Here is a 27239-nt window from a genome sequence, read left to right as displayed (position 1 = left end):
TCTATTCTTTCTCATCTCCATCCCCGAATGAAGGGGATGTACCGTCCTCACAGCTCCCAAAGTCTCCCTGCTCTTCTAGGACCACCTGGCTTCCCAGGAGCATTGAGGGGACCCTGGAGACCAGGCTCTAGTCCTGAAGGCTGTGACCTTGACCCCTGCCCTCTCAGAGCCTCAGAACCCCCACTGGGGTTTGCTGTGGTGGGTACTGCCCCCTCTGCTCGCTCCCTCCCAGGAGAGGTTCTCCCCTCAGGATCTGCCTGCTCCTGCTGCTGGTCTGGTCTCAGCTGAGCCTTCCCTGGGCTTGTAGTTGGGGTGGAGGGAAGGACAGGGCAGCCACTGGGGAAGGAGAGGGTGGGAGGTGTTTGGGGCCTCAGGGCACCTTTATTTCACCCCAGCCACAGACATACACACCCAAAGCAGTGCTCAACCTTCTATTAGAGGCTCTGCCTCCCCAAGATGAACGTCCGCCCTCTTGCATCTTCCAGAGCACACTCCCGGGGGGGGGGGGGGGGGGTGCGGTGTCGGGGAGGGGAGTGGCACCCTGTCCTCTGAGAGGGGACCTCGGTGAGATTCGTGTTTGTGGCAGTGGCTGGGGAAGGGCTTGCAGCGGGGGTGCAAGTGGAGTGGTGTCCCAGACCAGGACACAGCGCCCTTCCTGTGGGGGCACCCGGAAGCGGGCAGGCAACAGCCGAGGCTGGGGCTCTCCTAGGGGCCTCCCCTCGGGGCCTCCCGGTCCAGCCCCCTGGCCCAGCTCCCGAGAAGATGGGGTTTCCTTGGAGGGTCACCGGCCTCCCGCTGGCTCTGCCCCTGGCCTGGTGCTGTGCTTTCTCAGCCCGTTTCCTTCACTCGGAGCTGGGCCCCCGGCCCCTCAGGGGGAGAGTCCTCTGAGAGGGGGCTCTGGGCTCATGGGCATGGAGCTGGTGCATACGGTATATGTGGGAGCAGGTGGCTGGGACAGGGGCCGGGCAGGGGGCGCTGGGATGGCCTAGTCATCCTTGTCCTTGGCGCCGTGTTTGAGGATGCGGGTGAACTCCACATAGTTGAAGTTGCCTTTCTTATCAATGGGCGCCTCTCGGTACATCTCGTCCACCTCCTCGTCTGTGAAGCGGTCACCCATGGTGGTGAGCAGCTCCCGAAGGTGGTCCTCATGGATGAAACCTGGGGAGGGGGGGTGGAGGGGGCGCAGGGCCAGGGCCTTGAGACACACCTCACACCCCCTGCCCGGGGCACCCCCCAGGACTCGCAGACCTTGTAGCTGGAGGGTGGGGGGGCAGCCAGGAAAAGACACAGCCCTGGTGTCTGTTCGGTTCGAGGTCACCAGGGCCCAGCGGGAACAGTTCTGCAGTGAGGCTGTCTGCGAGGTGTTTCTGTGGGGGTGCGGATGGGGGCCCTGGGGCTGTGAGGGTTGGAGTGGCCCTGCCTGGGGCTGTGGGGGTGCTGATGGTGCTGCTTGAAGAACCTGGGCCCCAGAGCTCCACTGCCTGCGTCTGAATGCTGATCTCCTCTTCTTTCTAGCTGTGTGACCTTGGGCAAGTTACTTAACCTTTCTTTGCCTGTTTGATCTGGAAAATGGGGAGGAAAATATGCCAGCCTACTTAGGGAGCTGTGACACAGTCAGGAAAAGGCTCTGAACGTGCTTAGGCCTGTGGTGCACCTCTAGGCCCTGAGAAACCACCAAAGCGGTGTCCCGCAGGCCTGTCCCTGGGAGAGACCCGCAGTGGCTGAGAAGCCCTTTGGAGAACCTGAGGGTGAGGGGCGCTGGTTTCTGTAACCTGTTGGCCCACGGGCCTGAGATGGTTTGGTTTCTGGAAGGGTCAAAAGCAGAGGCCAGTGCATTAAGACAACAGGAGATCTAAGAAGTGGGAAGGCGTGCGGGATGTGGGCTGTTTCAGTTTAGCCTTTGAGGGGGGACAAAACGAGGAGGCAGCCTTTATTATTCTGGTGGCAGAAACAGGTGGACAGATGATCTCTGTCCTGGCCTTTGGGGGCAGAGGGGAGCCCTGAGGTGCCAGAGCAGCCAGGTGCCACTTGCATACACGGGGTGCCCGGGCGAGGTGCACGGCCCCAGCCCCATCCAGGCCTCTGTCCCGAGGCTGCGGACTGACCTGAGGCCTCCTCGTCGAAGCAGGCGAAGGCGTTACGGATCACGTCCTCAGGGTCTGTGCCGTTCAGCTTCTCCCCAAACATGGTGAGGAACATGGTGAAGTTGATGGGCCCTGGGGCCTCACTCATCATGCCCTCCAGGTACTCGTCCGTGGGGTTCTTCCCTGTGGGGAAGGGCCATCCGTGCCTGCTCTCACCTCCCGTCCCCTCCCTACATAGCCCCATGGACAAGAGACAGTAAATTTAGTAAACTATTGAAAAGTGTGAAAAGGTAGTCACTCAGTCGTGTCCGACTCTGCGACCTCACGGACTGTAGCCCACCTGGCTTCTCTGTCCATGGAATTATCCAGGCAAGAATACTGGGGTGAATAGCCATGCCCTCCTCCAGAGGATCTTCCCCACCCAGATATCGAACCCTGCATTACAGGTACTATCTCAGCCACCAGGGAAGCTCTAGTGTTAGTAAACTAGAGCAGACTAGTTAACTTAGTCAGAGAAGGCACTGGCGACCCACTCCAGTACTCTTGCCTGGAAAATCCCACGGACGGAGGAGCCTGGTAGGCGGCAGTCCATGGGGTCGCTAAGAATCGGACATGACTGAGCGACTTCACTTTCCCTTTTCACTTTCATGCATTGGAGAAGGAAATGGTAGCCCACTCCAGTGTTCTTGCCTGGAGAATCCCAGGGACCGAGGAGCCTGGTGGGCTGCCGTCTATGGGGTCGCACGGAGTCGGACACGACTGAAGCGACTTACCAGCAGCAGCAGCAGTTAACTTGGTAAACTGTAAAGCCTCTCTCTGGGACCGCTGGCTCGGACTGCCCTGCCCCACTGATAATCACCACCCACTCCCCTGGCGGCCTCGACCATTTCCACCTTGGGTCTGGGGTCTGGATATTGCTGTGGGTCACGCTGTCTGAGGTATAAGAGCCCCCTTCTGCTGACTGCTCCCTGCCTTTGGCACTCTGTGTGCCTTATGGCTTTAAGTGTCACCACCTCGGCCTTCTTACCCCTTCACCAATGTGGGACTTGAGGCTTCACCTCAGAGGTGAGGTGACTTGTCCTCTGTCACACCGCGAGTGAGGAATGGAGCCAGCATGTGAAGCCAGGCAGCCAGACCCCAGGCCCTAGGCACAGTTTTGACAGTAGGTAAACCAGTGAGCTTTGGTGCCACACAGGCTAAGGTCTGAATCCCAGCTCTGTGCCTGCTTCCCCAGTCCCTGAGGAGAACTGCGAAGATGAGGACGGCAACAGCTGTAAAATGCACAGAACAGTGACTGGCACAGCCCTATGGACTCTGATCAGCTGCTGGGTTCAAATCCCAGCTCTGCCACTTTGTAGCTGTGTGACCTTGGGCAGATTACTTAACCTCTCTGAGCCTGTTTCCTCATTTATAAAATGAGAATGATAATCACGCCTGCCTTTGAGATTTAGGATCATACCTGCAGAGCTGCCGCTTGTTATTACTGTTCTATTGTTTGCTGCTCTTGTTTTTACCGTCTGAGCCACCAGGGAAGCTATTCTTTGCTGCTCTTGTTTTTAAACCTGAGAGGATGGTTCTGATTCTTGTTTTCAGCTGTGCCACGTGACCCACAAAATCTTAGTTCCCCTACCAAGGATCAAACTCACACTCCTTGCAGGGGAAGTACGGAGTCCTAACCACTGGACTGCCAGGGAACTCCCAGAGGGTGATGTTCTTAACCAGAGACCCTGACTGATCTGTGGACCCACCGACTTGAGCTGCAAACAGCAGTGGGGGTTTTTCTGGGTAAATATCCAGTCTAGTCTCTGGGGTTGAGAGCCCAGGTGTGTGTGCTCAGTCACATCTGACTCTTTGTGATCCCATGGACTGTGGCCCACCAGGCTCCTCTGTCCATGGAGGTAAGAAAATACTGCAGTGGGTTGTCCTTTCCTACTCCAGGGGATCTTCCCGACTCAGGGACCGAACCTGCGTCTCCTGCATTGGCAGGTGGATTCCTGACCACTGGGCCACCTGGGAAGCCCGGCTTCTACCTCCTAAGTGGGAAGGAGTCTTTGTGTCCCTGTCTCCTCTGAGCCCTACACTCTGCTGTGTCCCCGTGGGATCTGAAGAGCTGTGACAGACACACAGCTCCTGTCCTGCCCAGGCCTCTTCCTTCCTGCCCCTGACTTCCCAGGGAGGAGCCTCCAGGTGAGTCTGGCCTGAAGCTGGGAGAGGTGTGGCGCTGAGGGTGGGGACAGTGTCTAGTGTCCGCTCTCCTGGTCCCGCTAGGTCGTTTGCCCCTCTCACCAGACCCCCTGGGATGCACCCACGGGCCACGGGCCTGAGTGGGGCTGCTCAGTGAGGGGCGGTGCCAGGGACTGACTCAGGCGTGACTGCCGTAGGCTGCCTCCTCTGCTACCTGAGACCACCCCCCAGCCGGTGTCTGACCCAGATACTTTCACCTGGATGAAAGGGGCGCCAGGAACTGGGGCTGAGGGGGGTTGTCTGTGGCCAGTGCACGGGGAGCCATGTGGAGGCAGACCACCTTGGTATCTGGGGGCCTGGCCTCTGGGCCTCAGTTTCCCCATCTGAGCAATGGTGCAAGGTGCTAGATTCCTGAGGCCTTTCAGCTCTGAGATTCTGAGTCTGGGGAAGTCACTGGAGTCCGCCTCTCAGAATCTTACACAGGTAGCCTCTGAGGGAGCAAGAAGGTGCCCTGGTCTCCACTCAAGGCCTCAGTTTCCCCATCTGTACAATGGAAAGTCTGCAGTTTTGTAGCTGCTGATCCTTTTCCTTCAGTGAAGTGGTACCAGGCAGTTGAAACCTCAGATCTGTCTGAGGCAGGCGTGGGCCTGTCTGGGTTCAAGTGCCGAACTGCTCAGTGCCTCAGTTTCCCTGTCTGTTAAATGGAGAAAGAGGTGGCAGCTCCTCTCCAGGGTGGGCACCTCAGTCGGTACACAGGAAGTGTTTCCTGAGGGATGAGCCGCCCCACCGCCTGCTCCAGCTGCAGCCCTCGTGGGCCCACTCGGCCCCCCAGCCCCGCCTCTGCTCACCCATTGAGGCCAGCATGTCATGCAGGTCCTCCTTGTCGATGAAGCCGTCCCGGTTCTGGTCGATCATGTTGAAGGCCTCCTTAAACTCCTGGATCTGGGACTGGTCAAACATCGCGAACACATTGGACGTGGCCCTCTGTGGCCGCTTCTTGGTGGTCTTGGCCTTGGCCCGTTTACTGGACATCTTGGCTGCAGGCGTGTGGGGCTTCCCTATAGGCAGAGGGTGCAGATGGGCAAGCCAGTGACCCTGGGCCAGAGAATCTTCTGGCCTACCCCCACCCCACTCGGCTGTGCCTGGCCTTCGTGCTCCTATAGGCTGGGGGCTCCTGCCACCCGGCTCATCACAGAAGCAGCCAGCGTTGGCCTTGTGATATGCTCTGAAACAACTTCCTCTACCTCTCTGAAGTGTTTCCTCATCTGGAATGGATAGGAGTGCCCAGCCAAAGGGATCCGTTGACTTGTGCCCGAAAAGCCCCTGGCATGGTGCCCGGCCCAGAGGAAGCTATTTCTGCTGTCATCGTGTGGGTAGACACTTAGGATTGGGTTCGGTGCCAACCACTTCCGTGCTTTATCTCCCTTAATCCTCAAGAGCATTCACACCATCCATCTCTCTCCCAGTGACAAGGTGGGCAGCCTTGGAGAGGCTCCGAGGCTCCCTGCCCCCAGCAGCAGGAAGGAGCCGGTAGGCGGCCCTGCATTCCTCACATTCCTCCTCCTCCTCTCCCTCCTCTGGAGGTTCTGGAAGGCCAGCACTCTGGGCAGCCTCCCTTCCCCCAACCTGTCCACATTTGACCAGCCCCTTAGGGTGGGGGACAGACCTGATTTGGGCCCTCTCTTTGTTCTCCCTCTTCAGTGCTTACAGAAGCATAGAGCTTCCCGGACTGAGCACCCCAGCTGCCCGTCACATTTGTTTAGGCCTGGCCTCCGAGCCTCCAGCCAGTCTCGCCCATTGCATGCGGACCCCAGTACTTCACCCTGAAGCCCTTGAGGGTTCCTGCCATCCCCCTCTCCCACCAGGCCTGGCACAGAAGGAGGCCCTCTGAGCCTCTCCTACCCTGCTCTCTGACTCGCCTTGCCATCCCTCTTGCCAGCTGTGATCCTGCCCAGCTGGACCTCTGGCTGCTCCCTGATACCCCCAGACTTTCCTTCTTGGTTCTCCCCCTGAAACACCCTTCCTTCTTGAGCCCAGTTCTTCAGACAGCCCTTGGGGAGCAGTTCCCCCACCCTGGCTTTGACAGCAAGCACTTAAAGGTGTCTCTCCATCACAGTCAGTCAGGGCTGGTATAAGCACCCTGAATTATACCTAAGTCCATGGTGGCAGTCACAGATGCTTGTTTAATGAATGACCTTGAAGGCAGCTGCAGCCAGTCTACTGATCCCACTTACAGATGGGGAAACGAGACGCAACGAGGGGCTCTTTCCCTGAACTCTTGTCATGGCTTCTGGGCAGTTTGGGGCCCCAGGACTGCTGCCCGCTCTTCCTCTATCCTGAGTCTCGTGGTTGAGGATCTGCAAGAAGCCTTAACTGCTCCTCGATCTGTCTTCCAGGCCTTTATCCCATGACTTTGTTCAAGCCATTCTGGATCTTTGGCCTTTGAGATCTTAAACCCTGAGCAGGGACGCTAGCCAGCCCCAGCCTTTCCCCACAGGCACAACTGCTTATAGACTGTCCCCCTGCACCCACACACCTGGCCCTCGGTGCTTCTTGTGTGGTTCAAGGTGGGTAGACAGAAGCCTTTCCCTTTTGGGCAAGGGTGGGGGTGGGACAGTGCCGTGGGCAGAGAGTGCCACCCTCTCCTGTATGAGTGCTTCGAGGAGCCCAGTTCTTCCCCGAGCTGGGTGTCCTCTGGAAACTTGAACTCACGACACCCACAGAAGGCCGCCGAGGAGAAGTCCACCATGCCCAGCAGAGACTGTCATGGTCCCCAGCGGTCACTGCCACCCCCATCTGTACAGTCCTAGGGCAGGTGTGGCAGGAGTGGCCAAGAGCTCACCCACTGCTCTGATCCTGGCTTGGCCGCCCTGTCTCCATGGCCGCCCCATCCCCACCCTCTTCTCTTGAGGGGCCATGACAGGGCTTGGAGCACTGAACTTCGCAGGGTGGGGAAAATGGGGTGCCCCCACTGTGCAATTAAAAGAACTGGTGTGCCCATAAGAGGGATAGAGTCCAACTGGAAGCCGGGACCCTGGGCTAGGCTTAGGTCTGGGGGTGGCAAATGGCCTTTCTTGGTGGGCCAATGGTAGTTGAGGGGCAGTGTTGTGACCAGAAGCAATTTGTAGGCTTGATTGAGGAACTGGGGTCAGAGCCAGGCTGAGCTCTTAAGACCTGGAGCCATCACCGCCTCCTCCTGGGGGTCCTAGACACCAGGGATCAGATATAACTGGTCCTTGGCCTGCTACAGCTAGGTGCCACCTCCCCACTTCTGACCCCGGAAACCCTGGTAACAGCAAAGACACGGCCTGTGTCCCCCATTACCTCAGGGTCTCAATGGCTGGCAGTGCCAGCTGCCTTGTTGGTAAACTCGCCTCCCCTGAGGGGGAGTTATCTGACTTTTTCCTGAAGTAGCCAGAGCAGCTGCAGGGCTGGGAAGGAGTGGGGACCACTTCCTGCAGCCCAGGGCCTAATCAGGCCAGGGGGTACAGGGGATGAGCCCTACAGCCCTTGGCCAAGCTTCCCCACCCAGCGGGCCTAGGGGGGCAGCGGGCTCAGAGCAGGGAAGCCCCGGAGATGGCATTCAGCGTTGGTGTGATGGCGGAGACAAGTTACCCCAGTCTCCATCCTTCTTTCCTGCCTCAGGAGATAGGGGAGGGGTCAGGGACGCTCCGCGGGAGCCTGGCAGGGCTGTTTCCCGTCTGTGACACAGATGCGTCCTCTAGAGCAGCGACCCCAGGCCCCTCGCGTCCTCCGGGACACCTCGAGTTCTGGGCTCGACATCTCTAACTTCACAGCGAGGGGGCAGGGCCTGGACAGCCTTCCCTTGCTGCAGGCCCACTGGTTCCCAGAGCCTGTCCAGTCTCCCCGCTGCCCAGCCGCCGCCCGAATCCCCGTAGGACGGAGCAACCTCGCAGCCCCAGCCCCACGATCTGTCCCTGCCCAGAGACCCTGCGAACCCCGCTTCCGCCTCGCGTCCCCATGTCCCAGCCGCGGCCGTCACACCGCCCACACCAGACCCCCCGGGCCGCGGGGCTCCCACCTGGTGCGGAGAAGGTGCTGGCGCGGTGCGCGGAGCGGCTGCGGAGCCGGGACCGGCGGGCCGTCGGTGGGGTCTGGGCCCGAGGGTGGGGGCGCGGGGCGGGGCGCGGCGCCGGGCCTTACAAGGCAGAAGAATGTGCGGCGGCGGGCAGGGGCGGGGCCACGGCAGCCCGGCCTTATTTGGCCGCGACCCACGGGCCTGGGAGGTGGGGTGTTCCCGGGTGAACCCCCCAGTCTGCGAGGGCCTTCCCCATGGTGGGCTGGGGGAGGTGTCGGGGGCGAGTTGGGGGGCCTGGACAGCCCGGGGAAGGGGGTCTGTCTGGGCCGGTCCTTCCTCTCTAGCGAGGCCGCCGGACCTCCGGGGGGGCCTCCAGCCCTCAGACCCCACCCCCACCATTCCCCCAGAGCCCGCGCCCCGGCCTATTCCCCGGGGAGAGCTTCTTTCCACCAGGCCAAGTACGGCTTTTTTCCACTCCCAGAGAAGAGCCGTGTCAGAGTGGATCTGCTGTACTCACAGGTTCCTGCTGGGGTGGGGCGCCCAAGGGCCTTGGGCCAAGTCACTCTCCAAGTCCTCACCTGCAAAAGGGGAGTGTGGTGGTGAGAATTAGCGGCCAGGAAGACCCACGGAGGCCCTGGGGAGCCAGCGAGAGCTGGGACCGGGGGACCCCCGGAGCATCCTTAGCAGTGGGGCTGCACCCCCAAATCCCTCTCTTGTTGGCCTGAGTCAGAGGATGGGGGCTGGGAGGACAGACGCATCCCTCTCTGCCTTCGCCATCAGGCCCTGTCCATCATTGTGACCCCTGATGGCCCAGCTTACCCATCAGCTCCCACTCTGACTCCTGCCTGCGCTTTCTCTCCTTCCCTTTGATCCAACTCAGACGTTCCATTCCCGAGGGAACGTTTTCGACATCCAGTTACTTGCTTGGTAAATATTAACTGACACCTGTCTGGCACGGTGCTTGAATGCTGGGGAAATAGCAGTGAACTATAGTGATTGCGCTCAGGAAGCTTTGTTCTTGTGGAGAGAAATGTCATAAACAAGTAGCTACACAGCTTGGAGGGTAGAAACAAATGCCTTGAAGGAAAATAAAAGGAGGTGAGGGGAGAGAGAGCAAAGGAGAGGTAGGGGCTGCCCCCCAGGAAGGAGGTGAGGGAGTGAGCCCGGCCCAGTGAACATCTGAGACAGAAGCCCTGTAGGGGGCGCTTGTCCAGCTCCTGGTCAGTGTCACTGACGGACCGGGGCTGGGAGAGGAGGTCTGAGAAGCAGTAGGGACCTAGGCCCGGGGATCCTTGTGTTACTCCAAAACTGGGTTTGCCTTTTGGTGGGTGTTGAACCAGTAGACACTGCCAAGCCAAAGATAGGAGGAGGAGGGAAATATTATTTCCTGTAGTCAATAAAGAGAGCACGGGGAATCTCCCAAAGCACTGTCTCCCTGAACAGCAAAACTGGGGGAGGCTCAGCTGGTGAAGAATCCGCCTGCAATGCGGGAGACCTGGGTTTGATCCCTGGGCTGGGAAGATCCCCTGGAAAAGGGAACAGCTACCACTCCAGTATTCTGGCCTGGAGAATTCCATGGACTGTATAATCCATAGGGTCACAGAGTTGGACACTCAGCAACTTTCGCTTTCACTTTTAAGCTAAGGGTATGTGCATATTCATGAAGAATTCCTCATAGATTTGGGGCCAGGGTTGACTAAGAGTCCAAACTTCAGTTGATTGAAGTCGAAAGGGTCAGTGTCCTCATCCCTTCCTCTACCTGGGTGGGGACTGTAGTTCCTGCAGTACTCAGAGGTGAATTGTTATGCATAATCCCTTGAGGAGGAACTGAGACTGCACTTTATCGCCGATGTATTGTTTGACTGCCTCTTTTCTGCATGCTATTGTTCCCTTAAGATCATTCATTACTGAGAACTGTTCAAGGGCAAGTTTTGTGGCCAGGCTTAGATCATAAAATGGCTTAGGCCAGAATGGCTTCCCTTGTGTCAAGAAAAGCCATTTCTGCTTCTCTTTCTCCAGGGACCTCTTCACTTACCTGCTTACACTGGTAGACCTCTGTAAGACCTCAGAGAGTTCTGAGCAAAGGGTGGCATGATCTGGCTTATGTTTTAACTGAATCCCTCTTGGAGTGGGGGGTGGGGGGGAGCAGCGGCAGGGAGCAGGGAGATCAGTGAGGAGCTATTGAGCAGGATGAGGTGTCCAGACTAGTGAGCTGGCAGTGGGAGAAATGATGGGATTCTGGACATATTTTGAAGTTGCATCTGGTAGGATTTTCACGTGGATTGGTGTGTGTCTGTGAAGATTCCAAGGTGATTAATGTGTGTGTGTGAAGATTCCAAGGTGATTAAGTAGTTAATCGCAGTAGGGGATTGTAAGTAGAAAAATATGGGAGACCCCTGTAAGTTAATGGTTACTCGAGAAAGCAGGTTTGCTTAACCACAGAACCAAGCAGGCTTGCTTAGCAACAAAACCATGCAACAGAAGCATGAGACATGCCCCACAACAATAAAAAAAACTGTGGCATGAGCCCTACATATTGCCCAGTGAGCAGGTGAGTTACTGACCTCTAGGACATGCTCTCTGCACATAAAAAAAATAGTTTGTGGACCTAGTTGACCACACAGGGACTAGAAAACTTCCCTGTACAACCCGGAGGATGAACTAATGATGAAAACATCATGTCTACTCAAGGAAGACAAAGAAGGTCTTCTCCCCCTCCCCACTTATCCTTTGATTGTAAAACTGTAGCCCAGTAAGTTCTCGGGTGTGGCATTCCTCACCTGTCCACTTGCAAGCCTCACAGGCATCCTATTCTAATAAACCACTTCTCATCTACCACTCCGCTGTCACCGAATTCTTCTCTGCACTGAGACATAAAGAACTATGGTACTGGAGCTCTTCAGAGCCCTGGAAGTGACACCAAATACCGGTTTCAGTCTGAGCAGCTGGAAAGAGCTGACGTTGTCTAAGCTGAGTCTATGGAAGGAGCAGGTTTGGTGAGGAATCAGAAGTTCTGTTTTGGACATATTTAAAACTTACTACATTTTAAAAACTTTATTTTGAAATAGTTTCAAATTTAGGATAAAGTTATAAGAACTATACGGAGAGTTCCTGTATACCTTCATCCAGAGTCTGTACTTGTTACCATTTGGCTTTCTTAGATTCTCTTCTGTGTGTGTGTGTGTGTGTGTGTGTGTGTGTGTGTGAATTTTCCTCCCAAACCATTTGAGAGTAACTTGCACAGATCAAGCCCTTTTACACTGAAATACCTCAGTGAGTATCTCCTAAGAAGGAAAGTATTACATATCCATAATGCAATGATTAAAACCAGGGAAAAGTAAAAAATTGAAATATAGTTGATGTACATATTATATAAGTTATAGGTATACAATCTAATAGTTCACAATTTTTGAAGGTTATATTCCACTTATGAAAGTGAAATTGCTCAGTCGTATCCGACTCTTTGCGACCCCATAGACTGTAGCCTACCAGGCTCCTCTGTCCGTGGGATTTTCCAGGCAATAGTACTGGAGTGGGTTGCCGTTTCCTTCTCCAGAGGATCTTCCCAACCCAGGGCTCGAACCCAGGTCTCCCGCATTGTAGACAGACGCTTTACTGTCTGAGCCACCGTAGTTACCATAAAATATTGGCTATATTCCCCACATTGTACCCATGCACTCTTGTAGAACTGTTTCTATGACTTGCTTTTCATTGCTGTTATTATAATCATATGTGCTGGCCTGCCTCAAAGGACCCTGCTCCTCTGCCTGACTGTTAAACTAAAGCACCTTTGTTCAGTTCACAAGGAGATAATCTGACCCTGCCCACCTGTGAAAAGAAGAGATTAACACATCCCCTGTAACACAGCTGGCCATTCCCAGACATGTTTTGCAAGACTGATGGCCCTTTCACTTTACTTCCCGCAGCCTCTCCCTCTCTGTTCTGTCTTTTCACTTTACTTCCTCACCCCTTCTCTTTTTGGTTCTACAAAAGAACCTGGAATCCAGACCCCTGAGAAAGATGGTTATTTTGAGACATTAATCTGCCATCTTCTCGGCCTGCTGGCTTTCCAAATAAAGTCATATTCCTTGCCTCAATACCTCTTCTTTTGGATTCATAGGCCTGTCATGTGGCGAGCAGAATGAGCTTGGACTTGGTAACATATCTTTGTAAAAATCAGGAACATTTTAACATCAATTTAATACTATTGTCTAACAGTCCATATTCAAGTTTTGCCAATTATCCCAATAATGTTCTTTACAAAAAAATGTTTTTCTGGTCCAACAGCTAATCCAAGGTTGTCATATTTCTTTGATCCTCCTCTGTGTGTGTGTGTGTGTGTGTTTGGCTGGGGGGTTCAGTTCGGTTCAGTCGCTCAGTCGTGTCCGACTCTTTGCAACCCCATGGACTGCAGCACGCCAGGCCTCCCTGTCCATCACCAGCTCCCGGAGTTTACTCAAACTCATGTCCATTGAGTCAGTGATGCCATCCAACCATCTCATCCTCTGTTGTCCCCTTCTCCACCTGTCTTCAATCTTTCCCAGCATCAGGGTCTTTTCAAATGAATCAGTTGTTTGCATTAGGTGGCCAAAGTATTGGAGTTTCAGCATCAGCCCTTCCAATGAATATTCAGGACTGATTTTCTTTAGGATGGACTAGTGGAATCTCCTTGCAGTCCAAGAGACTCTCAAGAGTCTTTTCCAAGACCACAGTTCAAAAGCATCAATTCTTTGGTGCTCAGCTTTCTTTATAGTCCAACTCTCACATCCATACATGACCACTGGAAAAACCATAACTTTGACTAGATGGACCTTTGTTGGCAAAGTAATGTCTCTGCTTTTTAAGATGCTGTCTAGGTTGGTCATAACTTTTCTTCTAAGGAGCAAGCGTGTTTTAATTTCATGGCTGCAGTCAACCATCTGCAGTGATTTTGTGTGTGTGGTAAAATAGCAGAATTTACCATTTTAACCAATTTGAGTGTATAGTGGCATTAAGTACATTCACATCATTGTATGACTGTCACCACTCTCCATCTCCAGAAGCATTTCATCTTCCTCAGCTTAGATTCTGTAGCCCAGTAAACAGCCATTGCCTGTCCTTTTCCCTCACCTGCTGGGCAACCGCCCTTCCCGTCCCGACTGTGAATTCGACTCCTCTGGGAAACTCATGTAAATGGAGGCACATAGTGCTTGTCCTTTTGTGACTGGTTGATTTCACTTGGCGTAGTTTCTTCGGGGTTCATCCATCTGGCAGCATATGTCAGAATTTTCTTCCTTTTTAAGGTTAAATAGTGTTCCATTGTGTGGAAAGACCACAGTCTTGCTTCTCCATTCATGTCCACGGACATTTGTGTCTTTTGGTTATTGTGAAGAATACTGCTCTTAATATGGGTGTAATACAAGTATCTTTTTGAGTCCCTGCTTTTGATTTTTTTTTTTTTAGGGTATATATCCAGAAGCAAAATTGAAGGATTACGTGGTGACTCTGTTTTCAGTTTGTTTATTTGCGGGGCGGGAATGCCATACTGTCTCCCATCATAGCTATACTGTTCTGCATTCCCACCAAGAGTTCACTAATTCTAATTTCTCTACATCCTTGCCAACACTTTTCATTTTCTGTTATTTTTTCTTTTTCTTTTTGCTAACTAGTCATCCTAATGAGCCGGAAGTGCTGTCTCATTGTGGTTTTGATTTGTCTTTCCACAATAACTGATGTTAAGCATCTTTTCTTGTGCTTATCAACCACTTGTGTATCTTCTTTGGAGAAGTGTCTATTCAGATTCTTTGCCCATTTAGGGAACTCCCTGGAGGTCCAGTGGTTAGGACTCGGCACTTTCATTGCTGGGTGGGCCTGGGTTCGATCCTTGGTCAGGGAAACAATGTCCCATATGATGTGCAGTGCGGCCAAAAAAAAAAAAAAACAACCCAAAAAGCTTCTTAAAAAATCAGGTTGTTTGCTTTTTTTGTTGTTGAGTTATAAGAGTTCTCTATATATTCTGGATACTAATCCCTTATCAGATACGTGATTTGCAAAAATGCTTTCCCATTCTATGGACCTCTCTGTTTAAGATCATTTTTAAAACTTATATAATTTATGTACCATAAAATTCATTCTTTTCAAGGGTACAATTCAGTAATTTTAAAACTCACAAAATTGAAAAAAAAAAAACTCACAAATTATACATCCGTCACCACCGTGTAACTCCAGAACATTTCATCACCCCCAAAGTGAAAGTGAAAGTCGCTCAGTCGTGTCTGACTCTTTGCAACCCCATGAACTATACAGTCCGTGGAATTCTCCAGGCCAGAATACTGAAGTGGATAGCCTTTCCCTTCTCCAGGGGATCTTCCCAACCCAGGGATCGAACCCAGGTCTCCCACACTGCAGGCAGATTCTCTACCAGCATCACCTCCAAAGAAACTGCATACTCATCAGCAGTCACTCCTCTCCTCCCCTCCCCCCATCCCCTGGCAAACACTAATCTGCCTTCTGTCTCTTGATTTGTTTACTCTGGAAATGTAAATGGATATAATATGTGGCTTCTTTCACTTAGCATAATGTTTTCAAATTCCATGTATGTTATAACATGTATCAGTGCTTCATTCTTTGTAAATTTGTTCTTTTTTGGCCACATCACATGGTATGTGGGGTCTTACTTTCTCAACCAGAGGTGGAACCTGGGCCCCCTGTCTTGGGAGCACGGAATCTTAGCCACCGGACCACCAGGGAAGTCCTGTCAGGATTTTCTATATGAGAGATCATGTTATCTGCAGATAGAGGTAGTTTAACTTCTTTCTTTCCAATTTGGATGCCATCCGTTCCTTCATTCACTTACTCATTCGAAGCTCATTCTTGCCTAAACGCCCTGGCTGGAACCAACTGTGCAGTGTTGAATAGAAGTGGCGAGAGTCAAACTCTTCATCTTTGTTCCTGATCTTGAGGGGAAAGCTTTCAGTCTTTCACCATAAAACATGTGGATTTTGGGGGACGGGGGGATGTTCCCTCCTCAAGGGTCGGCTTGAAGAAGTTCTGATTTGTCATGCATTCTTTATCATGAAAGGGTGTTGAGTTTTATCGAATTTTTTTTCTGCATTGATTGCAAGGTTTTTAATCTGTCCGTTAGCTTTGTTTTGGCTCTGCTGGGTCTTCGTTGCTCTGTGCAGGCTTTCTCCAGTTGTGGCGAGCCGGGGCTGTTCTCTAGTTGCGGTGCACGGATTTCTCATTGCAGCGGCTTCTCTAGTTGCAGAGCATGGGTTCTAGGGCATGAGCGGGCTGGTTGTGGCACATGGACCTAGTTGCCTCATGGCATGTGGAATCTTCCTGGACCAGAGATCAAACCTGTGTCTACTGCATTGGCAGGTGGATTCTTAACCACTGGACCACCAGGGAAGTCCATCTGTCCCTGAGCTTTTCTGTGTCTTTCACAGACTAACATTTTCGGAGAGTCTGGGTCAGTTACTTGGTGCTTCCTCATGATTATTCTGTGGATTTTTAAATTTTTTATTTATTTACTTATTTTTGGCTGTACTGGGTCTTCATTGCTGTACACGGGCTTTTCTCCAGTTGTGGCAAGTGGGGGCTACCCTCTAGTTGCAACGCGAGGACCTTTCATTGCGATGGCTTCGCTTTGCAGTGACTTCTCTCGTGGCTCGCGGGCTCTAGAGCACAGGCCCAGTAGTTGCAGCCATGGGCTCAGCGGCCCCGAGGCATGTGGGATCTTAACTCGTGGACCAGGGATTGAATCCAGGTCACTGACCCACCAGGAAAGTCCCCAGATGGTGATTTTTCTAACCCTTCTCGTTTCCATTTACTAGTTGGTGGACATGTTAACTTTGAGATTACCTGTTAGACATCTAAGTGGAGATGGTGAGTAGGAAGTGTAAAGTTCAGGAAAGGTTCAGGTTGTAGATTTAGATGTAGGAGTTGTCAGTCTATAGGAGTTAAAGCCATTAGCAGTTGAGGGGCTCCAAGGGCCCACATCCCCTCTTGGTCACAGAACTTCTCCAGGCCTGGTCCCCTGACCTGTTTTGGGGACAAACTCAGGTGCTGACTGGGTCACCAGAGTCCCATGCCTCCATGGAGGCTGGGACTGGGGGCGCGTGTCTTAAGGGAAACTGGGTTCTATGAAAGGAAATGATCTTGCTCTGTTCAAAGCTGGTAAAAGCTCTTGGACTTAACCTGGCATTCAAGGCTTGTCCGGTGCACCCCTTCCCCGAGCAGCAGCACAGTCCTACCTGTCTGCCCCTGCTTGCTGTGCCCTTCACTGCCGCAGCCCGGAGAAGTCCTGCTCATCCTTCAAAGCCCAGCTCAAATACTACCTTCTTTGGGAAGTCCTGCCCCTGTGCTCCCCAACAAAGTCGTTCATTTAAGAAATATTTCCTGATGCCAGGCACCAAGACCAGTGAAAAAACACTCTATTCCTGCCCTCGGGGAGCCCATCTGTCTCCCTGAGGGAGACCGATACTGTATTTATTTGTAATCTCACAGATCTAAGCACCGGTGACAGCAATAAAGGACATCACTCTTGCGCTCTGAATGTAGAGCAGGAGGTTTGCACCAGCCTGGCCTGGCTGAGGTGTTTTGGGAGGGTTTCCCTGCAGAAACGCTGGCTAGCTGGAAGGCAGAGGGCAAGGGATGTGCTCCCATGGGCGGTGCACCTAGAAAGATGGGCAGAGGCCTCCAAGGCCAAGGTGAGGAGGCTGGATTTTCTCCCACTGGTACCAGGAAGTGTGCAAAGGGTCCTGATCAGAGGGGGACTTTTGAGGGAATGGAGGGGGTGCTTCTAAGGAGTCCCTTGGCTGCCATATGGAAAGGGCAGTGAGGACTGCGTTGATTTTTCAGATCAGCCAGATTCAGGTGGGTAGCAGACGCCCTACTTCATTTTATTTTTAAAAAATATTTATCTGGCTACGTCAGGTCTCAGTTATGGCACGCAGGATCCTCGTTGTACAGGCTTCAGTGGCATGTGGGATCTTAGTTCCCTGACCAGGGATCACACCCATGTCCCCTGCATTGCGTGGCAGATTCTTAACCACTGGAGCACCAGGAAAGTCCCCCAACTTCACTTTACATTTCTCTTATCAGCCCCGCTCCAGGGCTGGTGGTGATGGGAGCTTCTCATCTCTGTTCATCTGGGGTCCTCGTGGTCTCTGGCTCAGAGGGCTTGGCCCTTTCTGTTCCCTCAAGGGTTGTGCTCTGGAAACGCAGACGCCAAGGATTCTCAGGTCCCCTGGGAAGCTGCCTGTCCATGAAGAGAAAAAAGCCTCCCTGATAGAACAGAGTGCAGGAAGGGGACATCATCTAAGCCATGCTCAATCTGAGTCTCATCATGAGGAAACGGAAATCCAAATTATGTAACACTCTGCAAGACGCCTGGGTATTTTAAAAATGTCAGGGTCATGAAAAAAAAAGTGGGGAAACTGTTTTTGATTCAGTGGGAGTAAAGAGACACGATGACGTGAGAGCAGTGAACAGTCCTGCTTTGGATCCTGGCTGGATATGAAGGAAGAGCCGTGGAGGCTGTTGCGGGCCGTCTGGAGACCCCCACTTTAGCTGGTGTTAAGGCCTCAGTGCTGTCCTGGGTAAGGGAGGTGCCTGAGGGCCACTCGGTGGTTAAATTAAGCGGGTAACAGTGGTACTGGGCTTCCCAGGTGGCGCTAGTGGCAAAGAATCCGCTGCAATGCAGGAGATGCAGGAGACGTGGGTTTGATCCCTGGACCTGGAAGATCCCTGGAGCAGGCAATGGCAACCCACTCCAGTATTCTTGCCTAGAGAATCACCATGGACAGAGGAGTCTGGCAGGCTGCAGTCCATGGGGTCTCGAGGAATCGGACACGACTGAAGTGACTGAGCATACAGCACACGGCACGTGCTCACGTGGGAAGGAGTGTCCGTGTTCTTAGGCGTCACCTGGTGTGTTTGGAGTGAGCCAGCATGGTGTGTGCAGCTTCTGTTTAAATGCTTGAGGTGAGGGAGATGTTTATGTCCCAGAAAGGAACAATGCAAATACGGCAAAATCTTGCCAGTTGGTGATTCTGAGTAAAGACATGAAATGCTCCTTTCAGTCTGGGGAGGCGGGCCTCTCCTGTGCTGCACCAGGAGGGCTGGGAGCAGGGGCCCAGATTCAGCACATCAGGTGTGTCCCTCCTCCCCGCCCAGCTCATGCTCTGACACGGGGTGTGCAGGGCTCTCCCTGGTCTGACCCACAAGGCCTCACCCCTGCTGCAGCAGACACACTCAGGCTCTGAAGAGGTGAGGGTCCTCCCGGTGCCCCGAGGCTGGGCTGGCATAAAGCTTGGCTGCTGATTGGTCAGAGCCAGTGGGAGCAGCTCCTATATTCCTCCAGGCTTCTGGTTCTGAGCATCCAGCTCAGTGCCCAGGCCACCTGAAACTTGTTCACTTACCCTCAAGTCACTCTTGGCTATGTCTCAGGGTGGGGCTAGGTCCAGGCAGCCCCAGGAGTTAATCTGAGCCAGCCGTGGTCACTGGATGCTCAGCCGCCACTACCAGGATCTAGACATGAGGGCACCCTGCTCCTCGGGAAGGGGGTCCGGCCCAGTGCCTTCAGATAAGCTCACAGACGGCCCCGCTGGGGAGGGCAGGGCAGCCCGAACAAAGTTCCTGGGAAGCTAGTTCCTTTGGGTCTGAGGTCAACCAGCACCTCAGCTGGGTTGGGCCAAGGGAGGAGACCAGGTATCTGTAGCTTAGTTGGGCCCAAGAACCTTCTTTTTTAAAAATGTTTATTGGGAAGTAGAATTGATTTACAGTGTTGTATTTACAATGGTGTGTTAATCCAGGAACCTTCTATAACACATATTCTTACCTCCAGACATCATTACTTCCTGTTCCTTCTGCCTAGAATGCACTTTCCCGTGGTCTCCCCATTGCCACACCCGCCCCTGAAGCCGGTGAGCACCCCTGTCCCTTGCCCTGACCAGAGGCTGCTGCCCAGGCCAGCCTGAGCAGTGCCTTCAGGGTTCCCATGGCCTCACTGCGCTGCAGCGCCTTCTCTACTGTCTGCCACGGGCTGGCGCTCACTTGGGACACGCTCTGTGTCTCCCCCACCGGAGTGTGAGTTCTGCGAGTGACCTGCCAGGCCATGGGCCTGGCAGGGTGGGTGCTCAGGAAGCACATCCAGGGCGTGTAACTGTCTGGGTGGAGACGGCTGTTGGGGGTACCGAGTGCCCCATCCTGGGTGAAGTGCATGCAGGGTCGGGGTCTGGCGTGGGCACCACCTGTCAGCAAGGGTGGCCCATCCTGGCTCTGGTATAGCAACTTTTTAAACAACATTTTTTAGCTGTGTCACGTGGCATGTGGGACTTTAGTTCCCCAACTGGGGATCAAAGCCACAACCCCTCATTGGAAACGTGTAGTGTTAACCACTGGACTACAAGGGAAGTCCCACCATATAGCAACTTCCTAAGCCTTTATTTCTTCAAGGAAGCTGGTCAGGCAGATGTTACACACTCAGCTTCCAGATAAGGGAATCCAGAGCTTAGTGTTCTTGCCCAGCGTCACAGAGCTGGTGTTTTAGCTGGAATTGCAGTTTGCCCTCGACCACCTGTCTCCAAAGAGACCCCTGCCACCTGGGAGGGGTCTGGCTGCCTCCTGGGGTGTCCACTCCACCCACCTCATGCCAGCCTGGCCCACCCCACCGCAATAACACCATGAGCCCTTGGTACACATTACCTCATTTATTCTCACAACATGCCTGTGAGGTAGGGAGGGGCGGGGACTGTCCCCATTTTACAGAGGAGGAAGTTGAGGCACACAGAGGTCAAGTGACTTGCCCAAGGTCACAGACGGCGGCCAAGCTGGAATGGGCCCTAGAGCAGGCCCGCAGTTCACCCAGGCCCCCTGCGGTGGGTGCTGGACAGAGGACAGCCCCAATACCATAGCCGTGGCCACTGGAGCGCGCAGCCTCGTGCACAGAGCTCGCTGCGGGCCGGCCTCACCTTCTCCCTGCCCCCTGCCCACCCTCCCCTCACCCTGCAGGCCTGGACCATTGCAGCGCAGGGCTCATGACACCCTGGGAGTGGGGCTGGGAGTGGCGCTGGGGAGAGAGAAGGATGATTGGGGTGAAAAAATAGAAAAACTCAGAGGCTGGGCAGATGGGCCCATGGTGGGGGGCAGGCGAGAGTCAAAAAAAAAAGGGGGGGGGGAGGGCTGCTTACACACAAGGTATATATTTTTACACACACTTGTACACACACCTAGATATAGTACATGTAAAAATATATGCTATTCACACACCCGCCTCCTGCCAGGTGCCCCGAGAGCCCGCGGCGGCGCTGGTGGGCACGGGTGAGCAGAGGGGCGACTGGTAAATATACACTCTAAGGCCTATGTGCATATGTACACGTACGTACAGACACGGCCGCCCGCCCCTCGGGCGCTGTACATGGGCTCGGCCAGGGCACACCACCCCTGGAGCACAGGGGCCCTCTCCTGAGTGGCCCCAGCAAGTCACTCTGAGTCATACATTTTTGCTGAAGGAAGGAAGGGGCTGGAGAGAGAAAAAGGCGGGAGTCTGGAGTGTGGTAGCTGTGGTTTTTATCTCACCCCGCCCCCCCCCCCCCCCCACCTCCAAGACCTCAGCCCTCCTCCCGGTCTCGGAAAGGTGAGACCGGAGGCTGCAGCGCGTGGGAGGGCCGCTTCTGCTGGGAGGAACCTGCAATCGTGTGCACGCGCGTGTGTGACTGTGTGTGAGCACTTGGTGGGGGAGGGGACGCGTGTCCATCTCTCTGTCCTCTGGGCTCAACCACACAAAGGGCTGAGAACCAGAAAGCCGAGCGTCGGGATGGTGACCCCTGTGTGAGCTCTGAAGGGCAAAGAGAAACGTAAGGATGAGAACTCCACGGTCAGAGCTGGGTAGCCGGGAGAAGGAAGGGCATGGCAGGCGCCCAAGGCTGGCCCTGGGCTGTGGTCATCTTGTAAACAGGCTAGTTTAAGCTCTCATTAGACAGAACGAGTAAAAAGACCGTGGTCTGGAGGCTGGGCCGGGGAGTTGCCGAAGTCCATCTATCTAGTCCGCCGTGGCCAGCAAGAGGAGAAAAAAAAGTTTCCTAGTTTCATGTTTTTGTTGATTTTTGTGTGTGTGTGAAGTCTCCATAACCTAAAGCTTGGAGGGACCCAAAGAAGCCAAATCGTGAGCCCTTGGATGCGTCAATTTGAAAGTTGGCTCAGGGTCTCTAGACAGAATGACCATACTAAAGGTTGAGAAAATTTTGTTCCATTTGCATTTAGTTTGTGGTTTTTGTTTAATGATTTAAAACTGCTTGCTTCCTGGTCTCAGAGCCGGGTCTGGGCCTCAGGGACATAAATCTCGATGCTGTCCGCGCTCTCTGTGGCTGAGTTCTGCCGCACGGAAGCCGCCCGCTTGGCCGCCAGGAGTCTCTTGCGGGCCTCCTGCCGCTGCCTGTCCCCAGCATCAGAGGCCTTGTCGCGGCTCACTGCCGGCTTCGATTTGGCTGGCTTCTTTGGGACCGGAGGGGGTGCTTTCTTCTCTTCCTTTAGTGAGACAGTGAGGAGGGAAGAAAAATAAAATAAAGGCGCCACCGTGTATGTGGCGGCACTACCACCCACCATATGCTGGCAGCTGGAGTCTCCACCCCAGCTCCCCTGCATCGGGCACAAGCAACACACATTTGGAACCAGGAAGCCACAAGAAGCGATGATGGTGGGAAGAGCACGAGGCAGAGGAGCAAACAGCAAGCTCACAATCCTAGAGTTCTAGGAGGAGGGGACAGACAGACCACCTCTTCCCACCCCTGCTTGGAACCACTGAGAGCCCAAAACTCACGCAGGAATCACACAGCGAGAGATGGGATTTAAATTCAGGGCCTCCGACTCCCAGATCACATTGCACGTGCTATTCTAGGGGATCAGAACTCACAAGGGCCACAGTCCAGTACCCAATAACCGAAGGGGTCACTGGGCACCACTGTTTCACAGATGGAAGCCCGGGCCTCAGGGACGAGGCCGGCCTGGGAGGCAGAATCCGGTCCAGACCCCTGGACTCCTGGCAGCGTGGTCCTAGGAGGAGGACCATTTTTCTGCCTCTGACGTTCCAACAGCTGTGACTACACTAGCGCTCCAGGCTGAGGGCATGTGTCTCCCGGAGTCCCATTTTCCGAACATGCAGGGCAGGAAGGCATGCTTCAGGGGCAGCCTCAACTACACAGAACCAGCGGCATGCTGGACGAGCGCTGAGCATGGACCCCACACACTGATGGACGTGAGCCCCCAGCTCAGAGACGACACACGGAGAAGGGAGCCAAGCAGCACTGACCGATGTGGGCAGCGTTATTGCCGACCAGGAATTTGTCCCTGGACTTCCCCTCCGCACTGCTCCATGCTCACCTTCCTCTTCTCGGGGGTCTCCACCAGCTGCCAGCTGTTGGCCTTGAGGTGGTAGAGTTCATCAAACTTCATGCTGATGTCCTCGATGGACAGCTGGAGCAGGTCCCAGAACCCTGCCAGGTCCTGGGCTGTTGGACGTGGGTTGGCATCAGGGTTCTGTGGGACAGAGGTGGGTCAGTGGGGCCAGCAGGGCAGGGGGGTTTGTCTTGCACCCCATCCCAAGTATGGTCTCCTGACCCTGCGTGGGTTCTCATGCACATGGTAACGAAGCCTTCGCCACCTCTGCCGGGCTCTGGTGAGGAAGGCCCTCGGGGCCTACTGTGTGGCTGGCGGGCGACTCGTCTCGTCTCATAGGGAGGAGGCAGCATCACTCCCAGGTTGGTGTGATTACAGACCCATGGGGGTGCCCTCCCATCATTCTGTTCTCAGCTAACACACTCCTCATGACTTCCTCAGTGAACCCCCAAACCCCTACTGGTCCTAGAGACAAACACTGGCCGTTGTGCCCCAGCCCTGGCCGGATGGAAAGAGGCTCCCCACAGGAAGAGCTGCCGCCGGACAGGTGAGGGTGACGGAGAAGGGAGACCCACCAAGCCTAATGGTGGTTATTTCTTTAGTTCTTACCTTGACTGTCTGTTTTTACACAGAGCTCACGTTTCTATTTCAGAAGGTGTTAAAGACCTGAAAGGAGCACCCCGGCCCTTTTCTGGTGGGGGCACCGACACGTGCAGTGTCATCCTTCCGATGGCTGAGGGGGCAGGGCCTTCGCCATGTCAGGGAGGAGGCCACAGCGGCTCGGAGGCTAATCCAGCCCCCACTGTGGAGGAAGAAGAGTCACACTTACCAAGTTTTGCTCACAGAGGCCCCGGAACTGCTGGAATTTCTGCGACATCAGTAGCTGGGCACTGCCCACAGCACTGAGGACTTTCCCTAAGACTGAGAGAGAAGGGGGAGAAAGGCTGAGCAGAGCACAAGGTCTGGTTTCACCTCCCTCCCCATCACCTCAGGATACCAGTCATCATGTGGTGATGGCAGCCAGTCTTCATTTTATTTACACAGTAATTAACCCACTAGTTGCTAAGGATATTTCACAGCAATAAATCGGAAAACTGAGTTTAAATGGAAAAAAACTTTTCAGGGAAACAAATTACTACTATAGGCTCAACAGGAAATAGAAAATCTGATTAGACCAATAATTGTTTAAAATAACTGAAGCAGGAGTTAAAAATCTTCTCTAGAAAAAGGAACCAGGCCTATATAGTTTTATAGGTGAGGTTTTACAAAACCTTCAAGGAAAAGATAACCCCTGTTATATATATTCAAATTCTTCCTGAGAGTAAACACACACAGAAAATGACACAGCTAATTTCAGGAGCCCTGAGAAAAGATAGGACACGACAAGAATGGGCCACTTGCATTAGGAACACACAAGCCTTAAGAGCAAAGAGCAGCGTTAACCATGAAGTGTTCAGCCCAGGAATACCAGACTGAAGTCTTTTAGTGCGATTTCTGTTTTTAAAGTGGCAGGGGAGACTTTCCTGGTGTACAGTGGTTAAGACTCCACACTTCCAATGCAGGGGGTGCGCATTTGATCCTTGGTCAGGGAACTAAGATCCCACGAGCCACACGCCACAACGAAAGAGAAGCCTACAGGCTGCAACAAAGAGCCTGTGTACTGCAGTAAAAGCTCCCCCAGGCCACAACTGGGGCCTGACGCAGTCAAATATTTTTTTTTCTAAAGTAAAAAAATTAATTATGTTGTATGTCATCAAAATAATAAAGTATGTCATCAAAATAATAAAGTAACAGGAAGACAATACTATCTCCTAACCCCCTTAGAAATCACTGAAAAGCAAAACAGTACATAAATCAAAACGCACACTGTCTCCTGGTGGAGCTCCAGAGCACGGTATATGAGGAAGTGTCAATGTGCAGCGACAGCCACACAGGGGGGGTTCTTGCAGTTGAAGGGCTCAGATAAAGGTGACAGTTTTGAGTTCTTAAAAGTAGCATAACTTGAGAGGAGAACCAATAATCTCTTGTTTGAAATAAAAAGGGGTGTGGACTGCAACAGGAGCTTCCCTGAACCTGATTCAGCACCGAGGGTGGGGGGCAGGGGGCGACAACACTGCCTGGTAACTGCCCTCTGGTGTCCTGGAGAGAAGACCAGGCTGAAGGACGCACTGCACCCGTCGCCATGCTGAGGAGCTCCTGCCAGCCTGGGACACCCTCCTGCCTCCTCCCCCATAATAGTCTACTTAAAACAGCTTATCTAGGAGGAATTTCACCTCATTTAGAAATTAGTTTACAAAGGAGCCCATGCAGGAGCTCAACATAGTATAGGAGCAGCAAATGGCAGATAAGTGTTTACCAGGAAGTTGTTGCCAGAGAACAGATGAGAAGTGTGACATGTAGCCACAGATATTTAAACGGTAGTTCAAAGCAGAGATTGAGGTGCTCTGAAAAGAGATTTAAGAGCATGGAAGGAGGTAAGACATGAGCTCTGGAACTACTGCAAGAGAAAAATCAGGCATCACAGAAACCAGGGTCATGATGGTCACAGCACAAAGAATAAACCGTAATGAAAACCAGCAAGGATGAGTGGACAGGAGTGGAAAAGCTCCCGGTGTAAAACCCTTACACTGCTAGATGGACATCTTAAAGCTGCCAGGAATAACTGCAGGTAGTGGGTGTATGTTGGAGAAGGCAATGGCACCCCACTCCGGTACTCTTGCCTGGAAAATGCCATGGACGGAGGAGCCTGGTTGGCTGCAGTCCATGGGGTCGCTAAGAGTCAGACACGACTGAGCGTCTTCACTTTCACTTTCATGCATTGGAGAAGGCAATGGCAACCCACTCCAGTGTTCTTGCCTGGAGAATCCCAGGGATGAGGGAGCCTGGTGGGCTGCTGTCCATGGGGTCACACAGAGTCAGACATGACTGAAGCGACTTAGCAGCAGCAGCAGCAGTGGGTGTATGTACCTGGCTTGGTCTAAAGTAGAATGGGAATAAAAGAAGTCCCTTTTGAAGAATTCCTCATCATAAGACTGCACTTAGGTACCTTATTTTTTTAAGAAATAGAAGAAGCAACTAGAGGACTTCTCTGGTAGTTCCAGTGGCCAAGACTCTGTGCTCCCAATGCAGGGGCTTGGACTTGATACCTGGTCAGGGAGCTGGATCCCACATGTGGCAACCCAGACCTGGTGCAGCAAAATAAAATAAATACTTAAAAAAAAAAAAAAAGAAGCAGCAAGTAGGTATATTATAATGAAGAGACTATTTAAAAGAAAGTGACTGAGAGAGTGCCAAAGAATTGATGCTTTTGAACTGTGGTGTTGAGAAGACTCTTGAGAGAGTCCCTTGGACTGCAAGGAGATCCAACCAGTCAATCCTAAAGGAAGTCAGTCCTGAATATTCATTGGAAGGACTGAAGCTGAAGCTCCAATACTCTGGCCACCTGATGCAAAGAACTGACTCATTGGAAAAGACCCTGATGCTGGGAAAGATTGAAGGCGGGAGGAGAAGGGGATGAGAGGATGAGATGGTTGGATGGCATCACCAATGAGATGGACATGGGTTTGGGTGGACTCCAGGGGTTGGTGTTAGACAGGGAGGCCTGCCATGCCGCAGTCCATGGGGTCACAAAGAGTTGGACACGACTGAGCAACTGAACTGATACTGACTGAGAGACATGGAAGAGAGAGGGAAACTTAACATACATCCGTTAGAGTTCTAAAAGGACAGAGGAAATGGAAGAAAAGAAATTTCTTCAGAGTGATCATGACTTAGGCTATGACTAGAAGAACCACCCCATCTCATTTTATGCTTAGAGAACCTTGGTACTAAAATAAGACACGGATAAGAAGGGAAAACTACCAGCCAAATTATCAAGAATAAAGGCAAAATTATTAAATCAGATATTAACAAAAGTGCAACAATGTACTAAAGTAATATAACTCAGCTGGGTTTATTCTGGTACTATAAGACAGATTCAGTATTAGAAAATTCTAATAACTTCTGATTCTGGCTATGAAAAACCAATTACTATCAGATAAACTGAACTTAAAAAAAAAACCCACAAAAAAAACTAAATAAGATACTCAAAACAACAAAATATCTCTTTCAAGGCATTAAAAAATTACCAAAGCAGCCAGAATTTGAGAGGCTAAGGTTTTAGTGAGAAGGGAAACTATAACCAGGTGAGTCTGATAGTCTGTTATCCCAAGGCGCCTCCCAAGTTTATAGGCAGCAAAAAGCTGAGTGCTCCAAAGACGAAGTGGTGGCTGAGAGTCTCAGAAGCTGGGCAGAGCTTGTGGTAGTTCCACAGGGACAGGGAGACAGACCAAAACTGGAATTCGGAGCTACAAGGCAGACAGGACTTGGGGGAAAGCACCTTAAGTTGAGCAAAGCTTCCAGCCGTCTTAAGATGGGGGCAAGACAAAAATTGGAGCTCAGTGTCTGCCAAGAAGGAGGGGCTTGGAAATACCCCAAGCTGTCACAAAACCCAGCTCTGAATCAGCTGAATCTCATATTGGATTAAGTTGGTTTCGCCCTATGCTATTGTCTGTAAG

At 52.7% G+C, this 27239-nt stretch overlaps 2 protein-coding genes across 13 annotated transcripts in view; both read right to left on the bottom strand.

Annotated features, from left to right (window-relative positions):
• Nucleotides 1-364: 364 nt before the first annotated feature.
• On the bottom strand, nucleotides 365-8335 carry MYL9 (myosin light chain 9). The gene is made up of 4 exons (NM_001075234.1): nucleotides 8311-8335; nucleotides 5117-5326; nucleotides 2106-2267; nucleotides 365-1158 (listed from the first exon to the last, which is right to left on the bottom strand). The coding sequence occupies exons 2-4, from the start codon at nucleotides 5298-5300 to the stop codon at nucleotides 986-988; spliced, it is 519 nt and encodes a 172-aa protein (NP_001068702.1). The 5' UTR covers nucleotides 5301-5326; nucleotides 8311-8335; the 3' UTR covers nucleotides 365-985.
• An 11650-nt stretch (nucleotides 8336-19985) lies between these two features.
• DLGAP4 (DLG associated protein 4) overlaps nucleotides 19986-27239 on the bottom strand; it is a 201913-nt gene continuing 194659 nt past the window's right edge. For 11 of the 12 annotated variants that reach the window (XM_059893033.1, XM_010811462.3, XM_010811463.3 and 8 more), the window contains 3 exons: nucleotides 23513-23604; nucleotides 22669-22824; nucleotides 19986-21816 (listed from right to left, as the gene is read on the bottom strand). In XM_059893033.1, the coding sequence (XP_059749016.1) occupies nucleotides 21598-21816; nucleotides 22669-22824; nucleotides 23513-23604 (467 nt within the window). In that variant the 3' untranslated portion in view covers nucleotides 19986-21597. Of the gene's footprint in view, nucleotides 21817-22597; nucleotides 22825-23512; nucleotides 23605-27239 lie in introns of all 12 variants that reach the window. The other variant, XM_059893034.1, reaches the window with a different exon arrangement.

This window comes from Bos taurus, chromosome 13 (genome assembly GCF_002263795.3).
Source record: "Bos taurus isolate L1 Dominette 01449 registration number 42190680 breed Hereford chromosome 13, ARS-UCD2.0, whole genome shotgun sequence".
Lineage (NCBI taxonomy): Eukaryota > Metazoa > Chordata > Mammalia > Artiodactyla > Bovidae > Bos > Bos taurus.
Note: the sequence above shows the minus strand (reverse complement) of the source record. Positions and strands in the feature narration are given on the sequence as shown.

Coding starts and splice junctions, on each gene's coding strand:
- MYL9 (NM_001075234.1), bottom strand. CDS start 5,300: ATGTCCAGTAAACGGGCCAAGGCCAAGACCACCAAGAAGCGGCCACAG. Junction 2,268..5,116: donor TGACATGCTGGCCTCAATGG/GTGAGCAGAGGC, acceptor CCTTCCCCACAG/GGAAGAACCCCACGGACGAG. Junction 1,159..2,105: donor CTTCGACGAGGAGGCCTCAG/GTCAGTCCGCAG, acceptor CCCCCTCCCCAG/GTTTCATCCATGAGGACCAC.